The 16986-nt window shown below is 48.8% G+C and overlaps 1 protein-coding gene across 1 annotated transcript in view; it reads left to right on the forward strand.

Annotated features, from left to right (window-relative positions):
- The window catches only part of LOC146808839 (transmembrane protease serine 5-like), a 251149-nt gene that overhangs the window by 36240 nt on the left and 197923 nt on the right, over positions 1-16986 (forward strand). The window contains exons 3-5 of the mRNA XM_085614243.1: positions 5580-5651; positions 11698-11757; positions 14133-14204. Coding sequence (XP_085470369.1) covers positions 5580-5651; positions 11698-11757; positions 14133-14204 — 204 coding nt within the window. The remainder of the gene's footprint in view (positions 1-5579; positions 5652-11697; positions 11758-14132; positions 14205-16986) is intronic.

Consider the following 16986-nt stretch of genomic DNA (forward strand, 5'->3'; position numbering starts at 1 on the left):
AGGCACAGCTGAGGGGGGGGGGAGACTGCTCTTTGGGATCCTCCCAGGAGTGAAAGAGAAGCCCCCAGTGAGAGGCACAGCTGAGGGGGGGTCGACTGCTCTTTGGGATCCACCTAGGAGTGAAAGAGAAGCAGCTAAAGAGAATATGGTCCATGGGGTTTACACAAGTGCACAAGAGGAGAAACCCACTGAGTGGGGAAGCTGTAACATGGAGCTGTGGTTTGTGGGCTCCATCATGGACTGATGGACGCCAACTGGGAAGGAATGGCCAAAGACCAAAGGGAGCAGTGGAACAGGAGCAAACCACAGACTACAACATTCAAGAGCAGGTAGCGGATGAGCTCTAACATAGTCCAGGAGGGTATACTCAAAACTTAATGGGTATTTGCTTAAGGATCTGCACATCCATTGAAAAAAGTCAATTGAACATCAAAATATATAGCTCATGTCTTTCTTTTAGGGGTGCTGCAATGGTGTTGGCAATACCCACCCATCAGGGTATAATAGCGTTAGGACAAGTCCTATAGCAACATACAAACTTAAAATACACCTGAGCACACCCATTTGTAGTGTCTGTAATCCATAGGTATAGTTAAAACCTGAGCACAATGTCAAAGAATCAATTGTTCAAATGTCCTTTATCGTGATGGCACAAAAAACTTTTCAATCAGGTCCTGTCGCAGAGTTTTAATGGTCAAAAAACATGCAGAACAACAGCAGCCGACGCACGTTTCGCCCCCCTGGGCTTTTTCAAGGCTTGAGTTTCGTAGCTATGTATCCAGTTTTATATGGTATTAGTTGTTGTATACAAATCACTTGCTTGATTAATTCCCGAGTCACGGACGTAAACTCACTCGTCTTGTACCACGTCGGTATGTTCGACCATAGTGCGTGCTAAATGAAAAGTTTATCGCAGTTGCAAACAGAATTCCCAATTGGTTTCTGGAAATCGTTTTTGGACCTTGATAAGTCCTCCGATTCGTAAAATGCTGTCTTGTGTAGATAAAACGGCAACTCAGCGTTCTCTGTCCAGGAGGGCCACACCCATGCCACATTTGCAGGATATTCGCAGATTACGTAAATAAGCGCCACTTAGATCCATTGAGTGTAAAGTGAATATACTGAACATCTGGTGAACATTCGGCCCTTCTAATAATAATAATAATAATAATACTGGATTTTGTAAAGCGCGACAGCTACCTCGCAAGGAGGTGTCCCGGCGCTAGTAGAACACAGAAGACATGGGAAAAAATAGCAATTAAAAATTAAAAAGCTAGCGTGGTTGGTTAAAAAGCCAGGTTTTTAGCAGTGTCTTAAAACAGGATTCGGAAGGGGCCTGTTGAATTTCTTGTGGCAGGGTATTCCACAGAGCGGAGACGTTAGCCGAAAAAGTCCGACCCCCGAGTCGAGCCTTATTCGTGCGTGGGACTGTCAGTTGAACACGGCAGTTAGACCGCAATGCGCGGGTTTGGGAGTATCTGGGAAGACGGTTTTTCAGGTATACTGGACAGGAGCCATGCAAAGATCTAAAAGCCAGCGTTAGTGCTTTAAACTTTATTCTGCTGGCAACTGGCAACCAGTGCAGAGATCGAAGATGCGGAGAGACTGACTGCTTGAGTGGAATTCGCAGTAACAGTCTCGCAGCCGCATTTTGAACTACCTGAAGCTTTTGTGTCAGGTATTTTGGTAGGCCTAGGTAGAGTCCATTGGCATAATCCAGCCTTGAGGTCACAGTAGCGTGGATAACCGTTTTTCGGGCAGCCTTCTGGTAGGAGTCTGAGAATTTTACGAAGATTTCTCAGTTTGCTCGTACAACATCCGGCAACTTGTTGGATATGGGAGGTAAAGGACATGCAATCATCCCATCTCACTCCAAGATTTTTTGCCGTGTGACTGGGTGATGGAGCAGGACCCATCTCCGACGGCCACCAAAGATCTGACGCGGGCGGGGAGCCCTTGCCAAAAAAGATAACCTCAGTCTTATTGGCATTAAGTTTTAATTTATTAGCGTTCATCCAGTGGGCTACATCTTGAAGACAGCCTTTGAAGTTAGAAAAGGACTCTTGCGTGATCTCGGAATACGGAAATACCAACTGTGTGTCATCGGCATATGAAATTGCCTTGACACCCCAGTTGGCAATAAGCGTAAAGAGAGGAGCAAGGTAGACATTGAACAAAAGGGGGCTTAAGGCCGACCCCTGCGGGACTCCACAGCCAAGGGGCTTGGGAGCCGACGAGATCGTTCCAAGTGCCACCTTCTGGGTTTTCTGGGATAGGTAGGAGTGTACCCAATCCAGCGCCTTATCCTGAATCCCTATCTCGGCCAGCCGGCTGAGTAGTCTGGTGTGGTCCACCGTATCAAAGGCGGCCGACAGATCCAGGAGTACCAGCATTGCTGAGTTCCCAGCATCCATCTTCTAGACCTGTGTTGGGCTCCCCTGCTCTGTGGGGTGCGCCCAAGGGTGGAAGAAAGTGAAAGATCTGGGACAGCTGGAGACATAGGAGAGCCTGCTCTATGGTCTCCACCCAGAAGCAAGAGATGGGCGAATGACCAGGGCGCGCCACATTCAGGCACCTGGGCACATCCTACAGGTACCACTGTGGTGTGAAGAGAGTGACCACAGCAGAGCACGCTTAGCATCCTTTTGTTGAAAGTGGAATGGCACAAGGACAAGATAAGCTCTGAGTGTGGCAGGTCACTCAGTGGGTGTGGCTTCAACATTAAAAATGTCCTAAAGGTACCACTATGGTGTAAAGAGAGTGACCACAGCAGAGCGGAGGTACCTACAGCTCAGAATGAGGCAGAGTGTCGGGGGCAACCAAGAGCATAGCAGCCGGTAAAAGGGGGTGCTCTCCGGTGGCATTCAGTGTTTGGGGAGGAAGGAGTGAAGGGAGGCGTGGCAAAGGTCTGCATATCTCGCTAGGCCTGTGTTGGACCCGGCCTCGTGGCGTGGTCCCGAACCCTCCTACCCGACCCGACGAGGGCAGCCCCCACCCTTAGGGGTCCCTCCGGATTGTACCTTGCTACCGGCCCCAGCCTACGCGACACGGCTCGCCCCGGCCTCGGCCCCAGCGAAGCCCCGACATCGAGGCACCAAGAACCGGCCAGGGGGCACCAAGTGGCCACTCCACCGATCCCGGAGGAGGGGAGTTTCGATGGGACCCCCAACCGGTCCCCAACGCCTGGTTTCGATCGCCCTTTATCCTTCCTGGGCGCTGGTGCCTCTCCCGCTGGGTGTTTGGCCTCTCCCATCCCGGCCCCTCCGCCTCCCAGGCGCAAGGGTCCGGACATCAAAGGGGTCCAGACCTATATCTGGGGCAGCCTCAAACCAGGACGGCAGTTGTATCCTGGAGTCAAGAGCCCTGCTGATCGGATCGCGGCTGACCCTACGGAGAAAGACTCGTACTGGGAACTTGGACCTCTGAGCCCTACTGACTGCATCGCGGCTCCCCCCTTTGCTGAGAAGAAGACCCTCACGGAACATCGGAGCCCTGCTGACCTCGTCGCGGCTCGACCTCGCAGAAGTAGACCATCGGAGCCCTGCTGACCTCGTTGCGGCTCGACCTCACCGCAGCAATCCCCCGAACCGTGCGGACGACGTCCCGGCTCCCGGAACGCCCCGGCTCGAGGTTTGAGAGCTAGGCGCAGGGTGTCCAGTACCAGGCTAAGACTGAGACTGTCCCGCTACCCCATCCCAAACCAGACTTTGAGACTCTCTTGGATCCCTAGATACACCTGTAAATATTGCCACAGAAACCTGCCTTGATAACCGATAAATTCTTATAAGAATAAATACCCTGGCTGTGTCCCTTTGTGGTGGTGGGGTTGCTTGGCTGATACGATCATAGGAGAAGGACCTCGCCCAGGAGGCTTCTCAGCGGCGCTCGGCTACTCGCCTACGGAGCGGCGGCCCTCGGGGTGGTCAGTCCGACACCATCGGGCTCCCGGCGGGCGCCCTTCTAACAGCCTGGATTCTGGGCCTGGAGCCTAACAGGCCCAAACAATAACAAGGCCCTTAACCCCCACCCTTTCCATGGACGCCAAAGCGGGAGGCTCTGGTTGGAGACAGTGATGCTGTGAGCACCCGCTCTAGCATCCTAAGTGGGGGCAACCACTGAAAGATGAACCGTTTTAAATTGGCCTCTTCAGTTCTACGGGCCACAGAGATAATCTCATTAAACGGCCCACGGAAGATCAGAGCAGGGCTAACTGATGGGGTGAAGTGCTCCTATGTGAGGGCTCAGTGAACGAGAGGGAGACAGAAATGATGCACAGAAAGAAGAAACTGAGAGTAGCAAATGACAGACGTGGGAGAGAGAAAGGCCAGTAAGAAAAAATATTGCAAGAAAGGAAAGAATTGTGGCAGTGAGAACCCAGACAGGGAGAGGGGGAGAAGCAAGAAAGGGGTTATGTAAGAAGTGGACCATTCAGGAAGGAGAGTCAGTCATGCTCCCTCAAACCTACTGCAGCATGGGAAGAGGTTGAGTGCAGGGAGGGGCGGGGGACCCCCATTAAGAATGGCTCATGGTGGAGGCCGGAGCCCTCAGGCTACAGCACCAAGGGTGGGGTTTGTGATATATAAGGCAGCAGACTGTGTAGACAAGAGCTCCAATCCCAGCAGACCCAGTGCAGGAGTCAAGCACCAGGGGACGTTCTGCCCCTGGTGCTGCTGTGAACCTTCACTTCAGCCCCAGCTGCTGCTTGCATCGCTGCATTGGTCTGTGGGGTATGAAGGGTGTCATCGCCTGCTTCTGTTTGCACATCTGGTTGGTAGGTGGGAATTCCAGTTCACATGTTCGGTGACTTTCACCAGAGAGCTCCTGGGTGGTGATGCACACTATACATTGGAAGATGGTGGTGAGTTGGATGTGGGAAGGTGGACAGTTGGTGCATTTGGGGTTTTATTGGCATATATATTGGTTTCAGATGTGACGTCATCGATTGGTGGTGGTTCAGCTGCAGTCTATATCGCTAAAGTCCCACATAAGTGGTTTCTGTTGCCCATGATTGGAATTGATTGGGCTATACTGGGGTCAGGTGTTGTCACATGGTCTTGGTCTCCATTCCGCAGACACGGGGCCACAGAAGGCCACTGGTGAAACCGAGCAGGGCCCGCAGACCTGTAGTTCCCATACAAGTGTCTGTGCAGAGTCAGCAGACCCCGTTGAAGCCAGGTTACTACACGTCCATAGGGTTTACAGGGACTTTAGAAGAATATGAGCTGCTGTTCTGCCACTCGAAACTCCCCACGCTACTTTATGCAAATATGATTCACAACTGCAAACTATAGGAGAGGTTTGTAATCAGGTTATGAGAAATGTCCGTGATGGACCTCTGCACTGGGAGCGTCCATAGAGATTACTGCAAGTGTCGTGCCATGCTTACCTTGACCACTAGGTGTCACTATTATCTCTAGTAGTTTAATAACTTCTGCATTTCTCTCTCCCTCACAACCCCTCGCCCTCGCCCTCGCTCTCGCTTTCTCTCTCTCTCTCTCTTTCTTTCTCTCTCTATCTCTCTGTCTCTTCCGCCCCCCCCCCTCTCTCTCTCGCTCACACACTGTCTCTCTCTCTCTCAGTCGTTGTATCCCCAGCTGCAGAACCTGACTGAACATGGCACACCAGGCCCTGATCCGGCAGCAGCAGAGCAGGTGAGACACTGTGCCAAACTTACCTTCACTGTGCCATAGCCAAAACATCGTCTGTGTGGCCCATGGGCTCTAGCATAACATTCCTCTGCTGTGTATACCTGAAAAAAGAAACATTGTCAAATACAATAGGTCTGGATTGTGTATACGGATGCATGGAAACAGCAGTACTGCAGGGGAGTAGATGTCCATCTTGAGTCAGACACGTGCGTGCTGAGGCAGGCTGCAGAGTGTTATGAGAGGCCCTTGAGTTGTACACAGCTCCTCTCTGTAGCAGGACGTAGGTCCTTGGTGTGGGTCTGTTGAGTCGGACACACGTGCGTGCTGTGGCAGGCTGCAGTGTGTTATGAGAGGCCCCGGAGTTGGACACAGCTCCTTTCTGTAGCAGGACGTAGGTCACTGCTGTAGGTCTATTGAGTCAGACACAAGTCCTTGCTGGAGATGAGACCTTCTCTAGTGGTCTCACAGGCGCCCATCACTACCCCACCCCCCTCCTCCAATGACAGGAAGCCAGAGAGCTATACACAGAGCAGACCCCCTTGAATGCATCCTTCTGTTGAAAGTGGAATGGCAAAACGACAAAGGAAGCTATGAGCCTGGCAGGGAGAGATGGAGGCCATAAAGGCAGTGGGACTCCAGGCGGAGTACCAGCAGAGGAAGGAAGAGGGTGCATCTAAGGGCAGTGGAGAGAGAGGCCGAATGGTCACTGAGCTGCAGTGAAAGAGGGTAAGGCTAAGAAGAAGCTGGGCCGGCCATTTGTTGGTCAGGCTGTAAAGGCACAAAGCACCAAGGTGCCCATCCTAATGTGAGGCTATAAAGGCACAAAGCACCACGGTGTCCATATTAATGTCAGGATATAAAAAGCACAAAGTTGCCCATATTAATGTCAGGCTATAAAGGCAAAAAGCCCCAAGGTGCCATCTTAATGTCAGGCTATAAAGGTAACAAGCATTTGCAATGCAATAGGTCTCACAGTTGTGATAGTTTGATCTATTGGCATTGTAAATGGCAATGCCTTTTATTTACGTGTTGGTTTTTAAAACATAAATAAAAGGAATTGTCATTTACAATGCCAATAGCCTAATCTCTCGCAAATGCGAGGCCTATTGCACACACGAACATACACGCACAGGGAGTGCATGCACCACAGAAACGATCACGCTGAGCTCGCTTGTGGTATGCCAGTGGTGTTGTTTGCTCGGTGAGCTCCTGGGCCGTAGGACAGAGCTGCCAGTCTATTAGCACTTAAAACAGGCGGGCCTCTCGGACCTGCTACGAATTATTCTCCATGTGTTCAAGTGACGCCAAGAAAACACGTACCGTTGGCGTGGACTGAATGGCGTAAAGTGCACAGCACCCCACTGGGCCTCTTGGCACTCGCATTTCAAAACCTGCCTGTGGTGTTTGGTTGGTAACACCTGCGCCAAGCGGCACAGTCGGAATGTGAGCGATTTACAAGTTCTGTTAGGCAAAGGTACTCATTTTCTTGGCATCTTAAACGTAAGAAATGCTGAGGTGCCTTGATGAGTGACTGACTCCGCCACAGCCCCAATGGCAATTTAAAGGCCTTTTAAGTAAGGCCAGTAGGGACATTTCCTCGTGGACCAGTGTCAGTGAGCCCCTTTTACACCACCCTCTCACTACTTGAAGTGCAGAGAATCCCTATTACTTGGTTCTTCGGGCGTCTGCATTGTGCCGGTTTCACCAAGTCGTCTCCGTTTGGTAAAAGGGGTTATAACGAAAGTCACCCCGAAGATACAGAAGGGACATCAAGGTAACCACTGGGAGGGGAGGGGATAACAAATGCGCCTGTGGAATACCTAAGGGACTCTCAGATCACAGATGAAATTCCAATGTGCACGTGGGACTCAGAAGGGGCAGCAAGAAGCCCACGGGGCCCAGAAGAAGCGCCAAGGTGCGCTGCTTCAAGATGCACCGCGACAGCATGCCTCGCAGGATTCGAGGAGATCCAGCACGCAATAGGGGTTCCAATGAGATCCACCAATGCAACAGGAACCCTCGCGGCGCAGCGGGGAGCCTGGGGTGTGCTCGGGATGCATAAACTATGCAAAAACACCCCACGGGTGCACCCTTAAGCCGCTGACCCCTCAGAAGCGTACCGGTCCAGCCACATAGGATGGGTATAAGTCCGGGACTCTTCTCACCTGGAACATGCATGGCGGGCCCTGTCGTCCTGGGTCCCAGGCTGCTGCCTTCCCGCTCCCCAGCAGCCGCTGTCTGCGCACAGAGGCCTTCTCCACCGGCGAGGAGGCAGCGCACACGGCCGAATGCAGCAAAGCCGGCACCGGGAGCCAGGCCAATCCAGGCCACAAGCCAACCATGGGCTGCCAGGAAGGGCAGGCGTTTCAACAATAGGGCCCAGGGCAGCACATCCACCGAGGGAGAGGGGCTGAGCACTGTAGACGCCCGGGGGGGCGAGGTGAGGTCAGCACGCACTGACAGTGCTGAAGCACACACACTGCATACCGACACAGGCTGACGCACGGCCAGGGGCAGGACCTGCCGTCCCACCTTCCAGAGACACGGCTTAGCAGCAAGCGATGCCAATCAACGCGGTGCATCTCACTCGCAGTACCAACAAGCATGGAAGTAGTGCGCATGCGCACGCCACAGCGACACATATGTTTTGCATTATCTGGCATGATAGTGCAAAACAGATGTCGGCCGTGTGGGTAACAGACACCAATAGGCCATGGGCGGGGCAAATGCGGGACATGCGCCTGCATTTACCCAATTGCGTGCTGTCTTTGTTAGAAAGACGCACGCAACGCCCAATAGCCTGCAACAATAACAAAACCACATGCACAAGCATGTGGTCAGCTTTCAGAAGCCCCTACATGAGGTCTTGCGCTGTATGAGCAGTGCTACGCACTGCAAAGCTAGGCGCGAGTCCTAAAAAGCACCAAGGTGCCCATATTAATGTCAGGCTATAAAGGCACAATGCACCAAGGTGCCCATATAATGCCAGGGTTTTAAGGTAAATAAGCACCAAGGTACCCATATTAATGTCAGGCTATAAAGGCAAAAAGCACCAAGGTGCCCATATTAATGTCAGGCTATAAAGGCACATAGCACTAAGGTGCCCAAATAATGTCAGGGTATTAAGGTAAATAAGCACCAAGGTGCCCATGTTAATGTCAGGCTATAAAGGCAAAATGCACCAAGGTATATATATTAATGTCAGGCTAAAAAGGCAAAAAGCACCAAGGTGCCCATATTAACGTCAGAATATAAAGAGAAAAAGCACGAAGGTGCCCATATAATGTCAGGATATTAAGGTAAATAAGCACCAAGGTGCCCATATTAATGTCAGGCTATCAAGACAAAAAGCACCAAGGTGCCCATATTTATGTCAGGCTATAAAGGCAAAAAGCACCACTGTGACCATCTTAATGTAAGGCTTCATTTTGCATCTTAACAAAAAGAATAACAAAAGCTGCACTGCATTGGAAAAGTATACAAAAAAGATTGTCATGTAATACATTTATTTGAAGTTAGTATATAGGGCCTCGTCACTGGAGACCTATAAAGGTGCTTTACCTAGAACCAGTTTCTATGAGTATGTCAAGGAACATCAAGAAATGAGGGGAAGAGAAAGAGAGGCGTGGGGGGTGGGGTGGGGGGGAGGGACAATAGGATGGAACAAGCTGAGTTTAAACATTAAACAGGTGCCTGTGAGTCATGTAGTCTCTTCAGGTAGGACAGTAAGACCATACTTGGGGGCAGCAATGAAGGTGGTGTTCTGTGTGGGTCTTCTAGAAGCTTGTTCAATCACTGCAGAGGTAAGGTTTACAGAGGTAAATCTTGAGGCCTTTCCAGAAAGATAGGATGTCGTAATTGTGTCTTAGGATGTATGACGTTACAACGCACACTTTTACAACGCATGCACTTACAACGCATTTTTTACAACGCATAATCCATTACAACGCATGACATTACAACGCAGGACACTACAACGCATTTTTAAAAAATACCTTTACAACGCATTACCATTACAACGCATACTACCTTTACAACGCATACCATTACAACGCATAATATTAAATTACATTTAAGGTAAGTATTAGATAGTATAGGGGTAAAAATTACTATTCTAACTCCAGGGGGTGCAACAGTAGGGTAAGTGTTGGATAGTGTAGGGGTAAAAATTACTATTCTAACTCCAGGGGGTGCAACAGTAGGGTAAGTGTTGGATAGTATAGGGGTAAAAATTACTATTCTAACTCCAGGGGGTGCATCAGTAGGGTAAGTGTTGGATAGTATAGGGGTAAAAATTACTATTCTAACTCCAGGGGGTGCATCAGTAGGGTAAGTGTTGGATAGTATAGGGGTAAAAATTACTATTCTAACTCCAGGGGGTGCATCAGTAGGGTAAGTGTTGGATAGTATAGGGGTAAAAATTACTATTCTAACTCCAGGGGGTGCATCAGTAGGGTAAGTGTTGGATAGTATAGGGGTAAAAATTACTATTCTAACTCCAGGGGGTGCATCAGTAGGGTAAGTGTTGGATAGTATAGGGGTAAAAATTACTATTCTGACTCCAGGGGGTGCAACAGTAGGGTAAATGTTGGATAGTGTAGGGGTAAAAATTACTATTCTAACTCCAGGGGGTGCAACAGTAGGGTAAGTGTTGGATAGTGTAGGGGTAAAAATTACTATTCTAACTCCAGGGGGTGCAACAGTAGGGTAAGTGTTGGATAGTGTAGGGGTAAAAATTACTATTCTAACTCCAGGGGGTGCAACAGTAGGGTAAGTGTTGGATAGTGTAGGGGTAAAAATTACTATTCTAACTCCAGGGGGTGCATCAGTAGGGTAAGTGTTGGATAGTATAGTGTAATATTATGCGTTGTAATGGTATGCGTTGTAATGGTAGTATGCGTTGTAATGGAATGCGTTGTAAAGGTAGTTTTTAAAAATGCGTTGTAGTGTCATGCGTTGTAATGTCATGCGTTGTAATGGATTATGCGTTGTAAAAAATGCGTTGTAATGGTAGTGCGTTGTAAAAGTTGCGTTGTAAAGGTTGTTCCCCGTGTCTTAGGTCAAGAGGAAGGGAGTTCCAAAAATGAGTACCACTCCAGAAATGGATTGCTTTAGCGCTAAAGCAGACTTGAATATAGGTGTTTCTAAAGAAAAGGAGTTCTGGCTTCTAGATAGTTGTGTAATTAAAGGTCGTTCTCGCCCAATATAAAATAGTCCCTCATATAGTCCAATAGAAGAAACTTTCCATAGGAAGCGGAGTGATTCACCAAACAATGAACAGTATTTGGAAAGAGAGGGTGGTCCTCTGGTGAGCAGAACCAGAAGCTAAAGATGTCTGTACACAGTCAACTAAAGCTGTCTCTAGCCAGACCTCATGATGGGTCGGAACGGGTATGCCGGACTTGCACAAAGTATGTCTGTATTTAAAGAAGTGTGCTTGTGTGTGGCTCTCCGAATGCTTCCCAAACACCTGATCCCTAATACTGCCCCCTTTCAGGTGAGTGTACGTAAATGTACATCAAGAGAATTGTACATAAATTACCCATCCAAAAGGTGTGTACAATTATGTGCCACTAAGGGATGTGCACACACACGTACTGCAAGTGGCAGCACTTAAATATGCAACTATGGGAAGATGTTATAACAGGATTGCAATAAATGTGCTTCTTTGCATAGCCTTGTGTCAATGGCGAAAGCCTGGTCCCAGGGACAGCATGTTACAGTCAGTGCTGTTAACGCCATATATTGTGTGGCGACGAGGCCTTACTTCTGCCAATGCCGTGCTCCTGTAGACCACTAGATGTCACTGTTGAAATGAAATGAAAACTTGTATTTGGTAGAACGCACAGCTACTCAAACAAGAGTGTCCTGGCGCTTGCGCAGCGATAAGAGAGGAGTGAAAGGGCCGGTATTTTATTGAAACAACCATATCTTAAGGCTCTTTCTGAAAGAAAGTAAGTTAGGGTCAAGCCTCAAAGATTCCAGCAGGTTGTCCCTGGGTTATTGTCTGTAGTTTAATAATATCTCTATCTGTCTCTCTCTCTTCCAGCTTCTCTATGCCCAGCAGCAGAGCTTCGCTGAGCACCGTGCCCCCGCAGCAGCAGAGCAGGTGAGTCACGCTGCGCCAGGTATACATTCACTGCCATCAAAAACGCACAACAGGAAAGTAGTGTTTGGGCGAGAGGGCTGGAGACGGTAACATCAGATGTGAAATCACCACTGTGCACTTCACGCTCAGCCTCCAAGGGCCGCTGCTTAGGGCTCTCTGCCATACTCTGAAGCAGCCGCAGCCCATGCAGGCACGAGCGGTGGGGCTGGGTGGGGGGATTTCGACAGACAACCAGGAGGAACAATGAATTATTTATTTCATTTTCTCTCTTGGTCGTCTGTCAAAATCCCCACCTCCCCCACGGCCCCACCTCTCTTACCTGCACGGGCCGCGGCTGCTCTGATACTGTTCTTGGTAGGTCCACTGATGGCCAAAGAGGGCGAGTCTGTGGCGCTTTCAAATATCACGTTTTTGGCTGGAGATTTTTATGCTTCTGTAGTAAACACTACAGTAAGACAAGAGATCAATCAGTTGGTGTTGATGACCTCATACAAACAAAAGGTATCCCGCCTAATATTTTTTACCGGCGTGCTGGGCAGTAGTCTTTTCAGGTGGCGCACCGCCTTCCTATGGGTGGGGAAGGAAGGGGTTAATTTTCTTTAAATAACCCTCACACACTCTATTTATTTATTCATACATTTTATATAGCGCAAGCTAGACCCAAAGGTATCTGAGCGCTTTATAGAATCGAGAGCAAGGACATAATCCAGTCACTAAGTATATGACGTGCAACAATCTTAGGTTCAAGTACAAACAACAATATATACACACAAAAAAATATGAGGCAATGAGGGTGGAATACAATATGTACACTGAACAGAAGTTCGGCCCTGAGGGCGGTTACTGATTGTGGACAAATTGCATATTTTAAGTGGAGAGAGAGATCGACCTTCTAGGCAAAAGAGGCCAACGAAAAGAAAACAGCCAACTGTTCAACAGGGTCAGATCTGAGAAAGAGAGACTAATAGAACCTAGTTCCAGAATTGCTCATGTGTCCCAGTATTTGTTGAGGAGATGGCGTTTCAGGTCTCTTTTGAAGATAGTGAAGGAGGGGTTGCATTGTAGGTCCCTCGGGAGAGAGTTCCATATGCTGCGAGCATTACCCGAAAAAGAGGGAGCCTGGGTAGATTTATTTTTTTAGTTTGGGAGAAACGAGAAGAAGTGTGGTTGAGCTTCTCGGTGATCTGGTTCTTCCTGCTTTTGTGAGTTTGTTATCTAAATAGTCAGGGGTGTGTGAGTGAATCGCTTTGTGGGTGATACAGGCAGTCTTGTAATTGCATCTTCTGTCGATGGGAATCCAGTTGAGTGTCTGGAGTGCAGGATTGATGTGATCATACCGTTTAATATGTGTTATGAGGCGGGTTGCAATGTTTAGTACAGATCTGAGCGGAGCGAGGTGCGATTTCGGGGTCCCTGTTAGGGTAGCATTCCCGTAGTCAAGTTTGGAGAGGACCAGAAATTGAATGACCCATTTGAGATCATCCGAGGGAATGAATGGTGTGATTTTTTTTATAGGTGTTTTAGTGTGTAAATCACTCTTTTGGCTGAGTGTTTGATGTGATCCTTCATTGACGAGATTTTATCCAGGGTGAAGCCTAAGGATTTAGCCGAGTTGGAAAGAGTGAGAGAACAATTTAGAGCCTTCAGGTCACTAATCCAGTCTTTGATTGGAAGGTGGTTACTTTTGGGGGAGAACAGGATTACTTCTGTTTTGGTGGCGTTTCATTGTGGATGGTTAGAGTTAAACCAAGATTGTGTATTACTCAGTGTGACGTTGAGTTGTAGGATGTCACTGGGTGATTTCATTTTGTAGTAGAGTTGAGTGTTGTCTGCATGGAGGTGAACTTTGATCCCTGCTTGCTTCAGGATGAAAGTAAGGGACTCCATGAAAAGATTGAAATTGAAGGGGAGAGGACTGAGCCCTGGGGGACGCCAAGAGTGACAGGTGTGGGTTTCGAGAGGCAAGACTGGATTCTGATTTGTTGTGATCGGTGTTGAAGGTAAGAAGTGAACCATTTTAAAACTGTGCCATTGATGCCGAAGCGGATCTTCAGTGATTCCAGTAAGTCTGGGTGATTCACAGTGTCAAAGGCCGCTGATAAATCAAGTAGGATAACTGCAAACTATAGGAGTGGTTTGTAATCAGGTTATGGGAAATGTCCTTGACAGGCCTCTGCCCTGCGAGAGGAGCATTCATGGAGACGCACTGCAAGCGTCATGCCATGCTTACCTTGACCGCTACGTGTCACTATTATCTCTAGTTCAATAACGTCTACATCTCTCTCTTTCTCTCTCTCTCGCTCTCTCTCTCTCTCTCTCTCTCTCTCTCTCTCTCCCTCTCGCTTTATCTATCTCACACTGTCTCTCTCTCTCAGTCATTGTATCCCCAGCTGCAGAACCTGGCTGGATATATCACACCTGGTCCTGATACTGCAGCAGCACAGCAGGTAAGATACTGTGCCAAACTTACCTTCACCGTGCCATTGAGAAAGAGGTGTGGAGTGTAATGTGGCTCGTTGCGATGACGTCACCCCAACGTCATTATCATGTTGGTGTAAAGTTGGGGGTGTTTTGGTAATGTGCCCTGGGCTACTGCTAAAGTGGTTCGTCCCACACCACTTGGGACCAGAATAATAAATGCTGATGCTGCTGGGCGTGGCCACAGAGAGGGACCCGGCGCAGCATCGGTATAGTTACCCCGTTGTGTCCTTGATCACTTTTCGCATATGGGTCCTCATGAGTAAAGGGAAGTTACCTGCACCCAAACTGTGCTAGCCATACCTGCCAGCCACTGCATCCTGCACAGTGACACAATATTGGGGACAAGAGAGTGCCCCGTGCTGTCTCCAGTGATACGTGGCAGCCGCGTACCTGGTGCAAGGATGCGTAGTGCTCGTGCTGCATGTTAGGCCCAGCCCCGATTAGCCCTGCACGTCTGTTCTGCTGTAGTGGGCTCCTCCACCACATCGCGCCATGCGAAGTCAGCATCTGCAGCGAGGCGATCCCACTCTTCTGGCCACAGAGCGAGTTGCCCCTTGCAGAGGCTGCCTCGTTGACCCACTGAGAGTAGCTGCATGCTGGCCTTCAACGGTGAGAAAGAAGAAAGGCAGGCAATTGCACAGATGGGAAAGATTATACTGGCAAAGAGCAGGAAATGTATGCTCTGAAAAAAAAATGTAAAGACAATAATAAAAAAGAAAATAATAAATAAAAAGACACCAATGAAAATTTGTTTCCACAAGCGGATTGTCATGAAAGGAGGACAAGGGTAAAGATAGCACAAGTTATTCTTAAAGGAGGGTTCTCACTGACATCAACCCCTAGGTCACACAAGCACAATTATCGACAAATAACCCCACATCCAGGCTGAGGGTTACTGGAGAAGGCACGCAAGGGGAGACTCAGAACACGTGACTAGAACTGGCTAATCTTCACTATAAAATGGTAAACATTCCGGCAGTGGAACCGTTCTTAGTGGAAGGTGCCCCATCAGCGCAGGCACCTAAGTGGAAGGAGTGGGTGGAGAGAGTAAGGCTATTCTTTGAAGCCATGAAAATCAAAAATGCCCAAAAGCGGGCTATACCACTCCATTTATGGGGAAGAGACATTTATAAAATATCCAAATCAATCAATGAAGCAGCGCCAAAGACGCACCTCACCCTCATAGCAGCCGTAACAGCGCATTTTGAACCAATGGCAAACCAGGACTATGAAAGGTTTGTGTTTTCACAGGCAAAACAACAGGCAGAAGAATCCATTGATGTCTTGTACGCATGCCTAAAGGAGATAGCCAGTACATGCAGTTTCAATGATGAGACTGAAGAAATAAGAGGTAAAATAATCCAGGGGTGGGCCTCAGCTAAACCACGTGAGCGAATCCTGGAGGAGTCAGGCAAATCTCTAGCTGACATCCTGACGCTAGGCCGGACCAAAGAACTATCCAGAGCTCATGCTGCACACATGGAAGCCGCATTACAGAAACCTATGAAAGCAGAACCAGTCACCATCATTACACCGGGCCCTACAGCAAAAAAGAACAGGAAAAGGAACATGAGGACCCGGACCTGTGGAAATTGTGGCGGACCCACTCATCAACCCTCGGAGTGTCTGGCAAGAGGCAAGAAGTGCACCGGGTGCAGAAAGCTTAATCATTTCATGAAAGTCTGCTATCCAGGAGAGAGATGATTTCTGCGCACCACTGTCAATGCCATACCAGAGGGGCAGGAAAGAAGCAGCAACATGGATGATGACGAGAGCGAGGAACACACAGTCCACTCAGTCCATAAGGTGCCTACCCCAGTGTCAAATACTGGTGGGAGAACACCCCTCAACTGCAGTTGTGGACACGGGTGCGATGATCATCATAATGTCGGCGGAAGCCTATGGGGCCATGCGTTCGACCCCACTGCTACTCCCACCATGATTAAAGTCTTTGCATATGGTCAAGAGAGACCTCTGGTAATGCGAGGCAAATTCAGGGCAACCATAACAAATGGCTCTTAATCAGTCGAATCTCAAGTATATGTTACTGAAGAAGGTCATGGCATGCTTCTGGGGTGCGCGGAGGCTCTGGGCAACGTGATATTTTCATTCGGGATACATCAGGAAGCCATAAATCACATTCTGGATGAATGTCCAAAGGTATTTGATGGCATCAGGTGCCTGCGAGACAAAGAAATTCACCTGCATGTAGATGCATTAGTACAGCCGGTGGCTCTCAGACACAGGCACATTGCGCTCCACCTAAGACCTCTCATGGAAAAGTAACTGAACAAGTTTGAGGCTGCAGGGATTATTGAGAAGGTGATAGGGCCCACCCCGTGGGTGTTGCCAAATTTCTTCGCAAGGAAACCAAACCGACCTGGAGAGGTGAGAATATGTGTAGACATGCGCCTACCCAATGCTGCCATAAAAAGAGAGTGGCACCTCACTCCAACAATTGACGAATTAATTGGTGAGCCCAGGGGAGCCAGCTGGTTCTCCTAGCTGTATTTGCACTCAGGGTATCACCAGCTGGTTCTTGTTGAGGAGACCCATTATATCACAACATTTTCAACACATGTGGGACTAAGGAATTACAAATGTTTGAGTTTTCGAGTTTCTAGTGCAGCTGAAGTATTTCAGAACACAATTCAAGAACTTCGTATGGACCTCCCTGGAGTTGTGAATGTCAGCGATGACATTTTGATTCATGCAAAGATGTGCCAGAGCACAACGCCCGATTACGGA

This window comes from Triturus cristatus, chromosome 7 (assembly GCF_964204655.1).
Source record: "Triturus cristatus chromosome 7, aTriCri1.1, whole genome shotgun sequence".
Taxonomy (NCBI): Eukaryota; Metazoa; Chordata; class Amphibia; order Caudata; family Salamandridae; genus Triturus; species Triturus cristatus.